A 10,000-nucleotide genomic window follows, 5' to 3' on the forward strand; every position below is an offset into this window, starting at 1 on the left:
TACATACAGTGGCAAGAAAGGGTATGTAATAATTATTGTATTTTTCTTGTCTACATTGAATACATCATTTAAACTTTCCCAGTGTAGGTTGGGGAAAGTATGTTAACCCCCTAGGCTAATGACTTCTCCAAAAGCTCATTGGAGTCAGGAGTCAGCTAACCTTGAGTCCAATCAATGAAACAAGATTGGAGATGTTGGTTAGAGCTGCCTTGTGAGTTTGCTGTTCACAAGAAGCATTGCCTGATGTGAACCGTGCCTCGAACAAAAGAGACCTCAGAAGACCTAAGATTAAGAATTGTTGACATGCATAAAGTTGGAAAGGGTTAAAAAGGTATCTCTAAAAGCCTTGATGTTCATCAGTCCACGGTAAGACAAATTGTCTATAAATGGAGAAAGTTCAGCACTGTTGCTACTCTCCCTAGGGGTGGCCGTCGTGCAAAGATGACTGCAAGAGCACAGCGCAGAATGGTCAATGAGGTTAAGAAGAATCCTAGAGTGTCAGCTAAAGACATCTCTGGAACGTGCTAACATCTCTGTTGTCGAGTCTACGATATGTAAAACAATAAACAAGAATGGTGTTCATGGGAGGACACCACGGAAGAAGCCACTGCTGTCCAAAAAAAGCATTGCTGCACATCTGAAGTTTGCAAAAGAGCACCTGGATGTTCCACAGTGCTACTGGCAAAATATTCTGTGGACAGATGAAACTACAGTTGAGTTGTTTGGAAGGAACACAACACTGTTTGGAGAGCAAAAAGGCACAGCACACCAACATCAGAACCTCATCCCCACTGTAAAGTATGATGGGAGCATCGTGGTTTGGGGCTGCTTTGTGTCTCAGGGCCTGGACAGCTTGATATAAGCAATGGAAAAATGAATTCCCAAGTTTATCGAGACATTTTGCAGGAGATTGTAAGGTTGTCTGTCTGCCAATTGAAGCTCAACAGAAGTTGGATGATGCAACAGAACAACGACCCTAAACACAGAAGTATGTCATCAACAGAGGAAAATACACCTTCTGGAGTGGCCCAGTCAGAGCCCTGACCCTCAACCCGATTTGAGATTTTGTGGCAAGACCTCAAGAGAGCAGTTCATCCCCAAAATATTGCTGAACTGAAACCGTTTTGTAAAGAGGAATGGTCCAAAATTCCTCCTGACCATTGTGCAGGTCTCATCTGCAACTACAGAAAACGTTTGGTTGAGGTTATTCCTGCCAAAGGAGGGTCAACCAGTTATTAATTCCAAGGGTTCACATACTTTTTCCACTCTGCACTGTGAATCTTTACACTGTGTGTTCAATGAAGACATGAAAACCTATAATTTGTTTGTGTGTTATTAGTTTAAGCAAACTGTGCTTGTCTATTGTTGTGACCAAGATGAAGATCAGATCAAATTTGATGACCAGTTTATGCAGAAATCCAGGTATTTACAAAGGGTTCACATACGTTTTCTTGCCACTGTACATACTTGGACACACTCTCTCTCTCATGCACAAAAACAGTGACCTTCCCTTTGAGGAAGCCTTCAGTCCCTGGCTGCCTCCGGTTTGTACGGCGCCATCTGTTTTGTTGCTCGATGGCCGAGGCGTGCTGTCAGCTCAGCCTGGCAGGACGGTGGAGGGGGTGGAGAGGGGTGGGGTGGCAGCGACAGGGATTTGTGTCGGTCTGGGGTGTTCCATTATAGAATAGAAATACACTATAAAAATGTGGCTTCACAATGACCTTTTTATAACAGGTTAACCCCTGTTCTGTTGATAACCACTAGCCTGAGGCTAGCGCTAGCTTTCTAGACTGGGTTCATTGTGTGAACACATGCTTCAGTCAGTCTGTCTCTAAGTGATCTGTCCGGACTTCCACTCAGACCTGTTCTACTCTTACAGTTCTCCAGCCTCGCTCTCTCAGGCTAGAGGAAAGCCACCCGCATAATCTGGTTAAATACTCTCCTGCTTCACTGGCCTATTGAGTTACTCACTTCAGCTGCTGCACACACACACACACACACACTTAAGAAAACTCACTGTCACAAACACACATACACAAAGTTACAGCACCAGAGTATAGGCTACTTAGAGCCCAGACACCCCCCCCCCCTCTCTTTTTCTCTCTCCTTTTTCTCGCTCTCTCTCCTTCCCTTCCTCCCTTTGCCTCTCTCATCTTTCCTACTCACCGCCTATTCCGGGCGGCTGTGTTTGACATTTCAGTGTTATGAGTGTGGCGATTGTGATGTTTGGTTCAGTGATCTGTGGAAGCGTCCTTTGGGGTCCTTTAACTCTGACAGGCATTCTCCAGAGACAGCTAAAACTCTTCATCACAGGGAGGTGAGGCCAGTCAACCTAATCACTGCTAAACAGATTGAGACACAACCAAAGGAAGGAAAGAGAGGTAGAGGAATGAGGGAAAGGGGGGGGAAGAGAGAAGGGGAGAAAAGTGCCCACTAGGGCCTCAGTCAGACACCGCTACTCGTTTTCACAACTCCAAACAGGAAATGTGTGCGCTCTCTTCCCTAGTTCTTGTTTTCTGTGGGGGGGGGGGCTTCAGGTCAATCAGAGCTTTGTTAATGCCTCATTTTTCCACGTTGATTTTCACAGCCATCTTTTCCAGTCTGCCATGACGTTCTCCCCAGCTAGGCTGGCCTCTCAGCATCTAACCCACACAATGGCGAGTGCGTGCGTTCGATGACTCCGAGGTCTTATTTTAGCGGGCTAGAGAAGGAGGTACGTCCTGGTACTCTGGGCTGGTTTCAGTGAAGATGGCTGACATTCGGACTCCCACGCACACGGACCTACACCCGCATGCACTACATAGAAAACCCTCAAAGACCTTTGTGTTAGTTCATTAGTACGGCCATTACTATTACTCTTTCCCCTGTTCTTCCTCACGATAGAGCACCCACACACTCAGTTCCAGCCTCATGCTGGGTGTCGTCATGAGCTGTGTTCGAATACTCATACTAACCGTACTATTTGTGACGTGAATTGAGTATATACAATGCTCATTGGTCATGGTATGGATATAGTTAGTATACCAAAAGTTCCCGGTTGTCGTACTAAAATGTGAAGTATATACACAGAGGACACTATTTCCGTACCTTAGGGCCCATAATGCAATTCTTCAGGAAATGGGCGTGGCTTTGCATTGTTTCGAGATTTGAAGAAACTGGTAGAAAATATGCAGTCGAAGCACGAGAGCGGATGCAAATTCATTGCTTTAATTAATTATGACGAATGTTAAGGTCATGTTGAGCAACGCAATAAAGTAATGACTTTTCAAATAAGTAACCTTACACGTTATATTGGCGACGCTGTCCTTACGAACCACATAGCGTATCATTACAGCAATATGTACCGGTATGATGTTAGCTAGCTAACGTAAACTCACTCACTTTTGTACATCGCCTTGGTCCGTACAATATTTTAGCGCCCCAAAAACGTAACACTTCCAGATCAACTGTAATGTCAATACCATTGTAAAGCACACTTTCTCCCCTTGCTAACAAAATGAATGACATCACCTAAACGCTGCCCGTTTCTGCATGATTGAGCCCTGTCGGGTCTTTAAAAAAAATGGCAGGTGGGAAAGCGAAACTGATGCGTGATAGTGAGAAGGAGAGATGTCGTGTGGGGAAGGGGAAAAAAATTCACTCGATCTGTCCAACTTATCACCTTATCGCCTCTAAAATTTAAATAAAACACTATAAAGAGTTTATATAATGTGTGATTACATAACTATTTGAAGGTTTGTGTCGAATTTGAATGGGGTTTTTAGGGCGTCGCTAAAGTGATCATCAGAAGTAAACCGTTTTTTTGAGAGTCGTGATCGCTTGCAGTGACCACGCAAAATATGACTAGGTATCCCCCCTTACCCCCGTCTCTGTCCGTTTCTTGTTTTTAAACGATGAGAGAAGTGCTACACCTGGTGGAGAGAGGCTGTAAGACAGAAATAGTTGCTTTATGCGTGCTGTTCGTTACGACATGACAAGTCCCGTTTTAAGAGGGTCCGTTTTTTCAAAATTTCTCCAATACTATAGAGCCATTACCATGTCGATCAACGCTTGAATAGAAACCTAGTTCACACCCCAGATTTTGAAGTCAACACAGTCGCTACAGTCCCATTAGTTTTCTTTGTAGCCTCGTTTGAATGTCGCGGTTGCGCACATTTGTACGGAATGGGGTGAGTTTGCGTTATATACTCATTAAGAATGTAGTATACAGTATGTTAGTATGGGTATTCGAGCACGGCTATGGTCATTGTGTCATGGCTGTCTGATCGAAGAGTGGCAGAGAGGGGGCGGGGCCTTTAACCCCTGACCTGGGACTCGGCTCTCTCTCTCTCTCTCTGGCTGTCTCTGGGGGAGAGGTGCTACAGCTGTCCTCCCTCTGTCTGCACGGCTCTTTTTAAAGCAGGCCCTCACACATTGCATACCAACACACACACATGCTTGCATACTGATACTAACGTATACACATTCACACACTCCCACACTTAGACACCGAGTAAAAGACCTTATACAAATAGACTCTCACGCAGCCATTCTAAGGAAATTACAACCTACTGACTAGTCCCTCTTTCATTTAAAGGAATGATGGCACCACAATGAGGCATCCCAGACATCACTATAGGCCCATCTGCGAGGTCATAACCCCACCCTAAACCACCAATCACAATAGAGAATGAATGGCAAAGCACCAATCACAATGGAGCGACACATAAAAGGGCCAGTCACAATAGACACACGCTCGCTCCGCAGCAGGCCAGCCCTTTTAACAGAGATGACCCTAATAAAGGACTGTGGGGGCTCCCTGTCTACTTTCAGAGCACTCGTCCCAGATGACTGACTCACACTGCCACTGAGGACTGGTTTTGGGAACGCTGTGTGTTACCCTGTTTAGCCTGAGGGGGGCGACGTGAGCTTCTAGAACCAGATCCGCTGGCTGCTGCTCCAGCTGGGAACAACCATACATACTGGCCTCATGACTATCATGTCAAAACTACATGATCATAGTCCCCTCACTCTCTATACACTGATCTAACTCTCTCTCACACACACACACACACACACACACACACACACACACACACACACACACACACAGCTGTGAGCATCTGTGAATATTGAGAGACCATGGCTAATCTAACAATAAAACGGTTCCATCTAAACACACGTTGCTTTGCCTTTCACACTTACTCTCTGTCACTCATGTACACACTCCCCAGCACATCTGCAGACACAAACAATGAAACACACACTTACCGGCACTGTTTATACGTTTTACTTCCTCGTCGGGCAGTCATTATGAAGACTCCTGTGTAATGTGTAACAGATGATCCTTTCACCACCCTGTCTGTGCCCCCATTTCCCCTGTCCCACACATACACACAGTTCTAAACGAAGGTAATCACAGGCAGCATGTTGTGAGGCATTGTGCTGGGTTCTGGTCTAGACATCTCGTTTCCTGGTGGGAAGGGAACCGGTTCGCCTCAACTCTGACTGAAGAACCAGTTACACACAATGGAGGAGAAAAACATAAGCCATATATTCATCAATCATTCACTCGGAAATACGGGTTAAAGGTTGAGGTTGATATCGGCACAAACTGAACATGTTCCTGGTCAATTACAAATGTATCTGCTGTTCTGACAGCATGCTCTGTTACTAACCCCCAAACCAGTGTCCTCGCCCTGCTTCTCCGACCCCCAAACCAGTGTCCTCGCCCTGCTTCTCCGACCCCCAAACCAGTGTCCTCGCCCTGCTTCTCCGACCCCCAAACCAGTGTCCTCGCCCTGCTTCTCCGACCCCCAAACCAGTGTCCTCGCCCTGCTTCTCCGACCCCCAAACCAGTGTCCTCGCCCTGCTTCTCCGACCCCCAAACCAGTGTCCTCGCCCTGCTTCTCCGACCCCCAAACCAGTGTCCTCGCCCTGATTCTCCGACCCCCAAACCAGTGTCCTCGTCCTGATTCTCCGACCCCCAAACCAGTGTCCGCCCTGATTCTCCTCTCTTATTTAAAGTTTGACACCTCTCTCGCTCGCTGTGCTCCTGAACCGCAGTGGTACATCAGCCCAACTTTCTATCTTCTTTTTGTTCTTCAACTTGAGTGTGAGAAGAGGAGCGTTGACAGCCCTTTTAAGTTATTCTTGTGTTGGGTTTTTGGGACTGGCTCTGCACCGCATCGGGTCATTTGCATAATGTCTAATTAGTGTGTTAGATCTCTGTTCTGAACACCCTGGGGTAGATGAGAGCGAGGTGCTAATTTAAAGCCACAGCTGCCTGCGTTCGTCAGCAGGGATAAAGCTCTGTAAACCCCAACACTGAACAAGTGAAAGGAACTGAGTTGCGTAACCTCTAATGTATCTCTCCATATTCCTCTCTCTCCTCCTCACCCTTTCTCCTCCTCTCGCTCTCTCCTCCTCCTCTTCCTCCCCAGACTCATTGCTGTCCCTGTCACAGCTAGTGCTGGAGACCTGCTCGGTAACCCGTGTGTGTGTGTGTGTGTGTCAACAGAACCATGTGAATGTGTGTTGTAATGTGGTTAACAGCCATGGTTCATGCATTTGCGTGTGTGTGTGTGCCTGTTTGCATCTATGACCAGAGTCAAACTAACTGCCACCTTCATTCTAGGTCAACTCCAGAACCCACTACTGCATCTCGCTGCTCGGTCCTCATGTCACACACACACATGTACAGTGTACAGCATGTACTGCTGTTAACAAACAGTTATTTTGCAGCAGGTGCTGCTTGAGGATTAATGGCTCTTAATTCTGATACATTTGCATACACAAGTACACACACCCACAATCCCCCACTGATCTATATCATTCTAAATGGCCGCTTTAACACAGCTGTCCTCCAAATGCTGGAGACGAGAGTGGAGAAGAGGAGGGAGAAAAGGCTAGAATGTTCCCTGTGGACAATGTGACATGTTTATCAATCTGCCACACTCCATCTCTCTCTCGCTCTCTGGCTCTCTCTCTCATATAGTCGTTTCACAGCTCTCACTCTTCCGTGTATTCCTGGGTCTCTGGTTATGTGCCACATCCTCTCTTTTGTTTCTGTGGTCCTCTCCTCACATCCTCTCTCTTTATACCCCTCTCTCTTTATACCCCTCTCTCTTTATACCCCTCTCTCTTTATACCCCTCTCTCTTTATACCCCTCTCTCTTTATACCCCTCTCTCTTTATACCCCTCTCTCTTTATATCCCTCTCTCTTTATACCCCTCTCTCTTTATATTCCCTCTCTCTTTTACCCCCTCTCTCTTTATACCCCTCTCTCTTTATACCCCCTCTTTATCTCTTTATACCCCTCTTTATCTCTTTATACCCCTCTCTCTTTATACCCCCTCTCTTTATCTCTCTTTATACCCCCTCTCTCTTTATACCCCTCTCCCCTCTCTCTTTATACCTCCTTTATCTCTCTTTATACCCCCTCTCTTTATACTCCCTTTATCTCTCTTTATACCCCTCTCTCTTTATACCCTTTATCTCTCTCTTTATACTCTCCCCTCTCTCTTTATACACCCCTCCTTTATTTATACCCCCCTCTTTATACCCCCTCTCTTTATACCCCGCTCTCTTTATACACCCCTCTCTCTTTATACACCCCTCTCTCTTTATACACCCCTCTCTCTTTATACACCCCGCTCTCTTTATACACCCCTCTCTCTTTATACACCCCGCTCTCTTTATACACTCTCTTTATACACCTCTCTCTTTATACCCTCTTTATACACCCCTCTCTCTTTATACACCTCTCTCTTTATACCCGCTCTCTTTATACTCTCTCCCCGCTCTCTTTATACACCCCGCTCTCTTTATACACCTCTCTCTTTATACCCCTCTCCTCTGTCTCTTTATTCCCCTCTGTTCCCCCCTCCTACTCACAGCCTCCAATCCTATGTTCCTTCCTTCTCCTCTTTCCTTCCTTCCTCCCCTCCCCACAGCCTTCAATCCTCCTCTTTTCATAGCCTTCAATCCTCATATTTTCCTTCCTTACACCTCCTCTCTTTATACACCTCTCTCCCCCCCTCTCCCTTCCCCACAGCCTTCAATCCTCTTCTTTTCCTTCCTGCCCCCCTCTCCCCTCCTCACAACCTTCAATTCTCCTCTTTTTCCTTCCTTCCTGCCTCCCCTCCCCACAGCTTCCATTCCTCCTCTTTTCCTTCCTATACCCCCCCCCTCTCCCTTCCTCACAGCCTTCAATCCTCCTCTTTTCCTTCCAGACCCCCTCTCCCCTCCCCACAGCCTTCAATCCTCCTATTTTCCTTCCTGCCCCCCCCCCTCTCCCTTCCCCCCCACTTTTCCTTCCTCCCTTCCTCACAGCCTTCAAGCTTCCCCCCTCTTTTCCTTCCTCCTTCTCTCTCTTCCCTCCCACCCCCCTGTCCTCTGTTCCTTCCTCCACTTCCTCTCCTTCTGTCTCTCTACGCCAGCAAGATCATGGGGTGTAGTAGTTATCTGACACATGTAGTGAAGGGTTCTGTACACACACACACACACACACACACACACTAATCCTTGCTCACAATAATGCCACTGCTGTGTGTGCATGCATACGTGCATGTGTCTCGTGTGTGTGCATTTTGTTCTTTCTCCTGATCACCATTGAGAATACATGCTTGTGCATGTGTGTGTACTGTTGACCAATCAGCAGACAGTAGGTATTTCTCCAGACAGCCTGCCCTGGCCTGTGGTGAGTCAGTCACTTCTCTCTCAGCATTTACATCCCAAGTGGCACCCTATACCCTACATAGTGCACTACTTTTGATTAGATCCCCATAACCCCATTGTCAAAAGTAGTGCACTATACAGGGGATCGGGTGCCATTTGGGACGCCGCCTGGTTGATGTTTGCAGTGAGAGGTTTGGTTTGGCCGTGTTGTCTTTACCCTGTACTGAACTGCATCCTGAATGGACCTGACCCGTCTCAACTATCCCTGTCTGTCGCATGTCTGTTAACGCCAGATGACCAACCCTGACTAGTCTGACCTCTCTCTCTCTCTCTCTTTTCAGCCAACCGGAGAGCTGGTCATGCAGTAACGAACATCCTGGCCAAAGAGTTGATGAAGGAGGACACCCCGCCCTCCTTCAGCAAACCACTCAAGAAGACCAAGGCCGAACAGAAGGAGGAGCCTAGCATAGAGGGGGCGGGGTCACTAGATGATCTCTTAGAGGAAAGCCTATCACGGTCCAGTTAAAAACGGGTTGAAGTTACACCTTAGCCACAGATCTTGGATCAGCCTACCATACCCATATCCTAACCTTAACCATGGGGGCAGGGATGCAGAAGCTGATCTTAGATCAGTGTCTAGCGGTAACTTCCTCCTACTCTCCTTCATAGGACCATGGGATTGGACAGACTGGGTCTGAAGGGGCCAATGGATGAGTGCGGGGCTCTCACCTTAACCACACCCCCAGGGTTTCGCAGGGTGGCTTGCTATTAGTCGCGTCCACGCTGAGGGAGGGCTCTTGCTCTGCCGTATAAACGTACAGTGTCTGATCAAGCGTCGGCATCTGCACACATCCACTGCACTCTGTCTATCGCTCATTCAGTCTCTCTTTCTCTCTGTCTCTCTCGCGCACACTATCTATCCGTCTACTCTCCTCTCTAAAGTACGTCTTGAGACAATCCCGCAGACACTTTATCAGGAGGGATCCCCCCCCCAGAGGGATAGGATGGATTTCCCAATCCGGACGGTTGGACTGTCCTACCTATGTGGAGGCCCTGATGTTTTATAGGACAGGCTTTGCTTTTTCCCAGGTTTGCTTTCAAACCTGTTAAATGTTGCTCTGTAATTGTCAAATATGCTGTATGTTTTGTCTTGCTGTATGTTTATAAAAGAAACAAGTGCCAACCAATACAACTTCAAGTTGCACATGTCAGCCCTCGTGTTGTCCAATAGCAGTTTGTGTTGGGTCAGGCTGGACCAAGGGATAAGTCTAAGTGTGGTTGTGCGCCCGCCCGTGGCCCGCATGTTCCACTGTCCTCATCTCATTTCCCCGGGTCTTGCTC

At 47.2% G+C, this 10,000-nt stretch overlaps 1 protein-coding gene across 1 annotated transcript in view; it reads left to right on the forward strand.

Annotated features, from left to right (window-relative positions):
* The window catches only part of LOC123993288 (protein diaphanous homolog 1-like), a gene marked incomplete at its 5' end in the record, with an annotated part of 12,380 nt that overhangs the window by 1,889 nt on the left and 491 nt on the right, over window positions 1-10,000 (forward strand). Inside the window, 1 exon segment of the mRNA XM_046295240.1 lies at window positions 9,001-10,000. This exon segment is cut by the window's right edge and continues 491 nt beyond it. Within this exon segment, the coding sequence (XP_046151196.1) occupies window positions 9,001-9,185 (185 nt within the window).

The sequence above is a fragment of the Oncorhynchus gorbuscha genome, linkage group LG13 (assembly GCF_021184085.1).
Source record: "Oncorhynchus gorbuscha isolate QuinsamMale2020 ecotype Even-year linkage group LG13, OgorEven_v1.0, whole genome shotgun sequence".
Classification (NCBI taxonomy): Eukaryota; Metazoa; Chordata; class Actinopteri; order Salmoniformes; family Salmonidae; genus Oncorhynchus; species Oncorhynchus gorbuscha.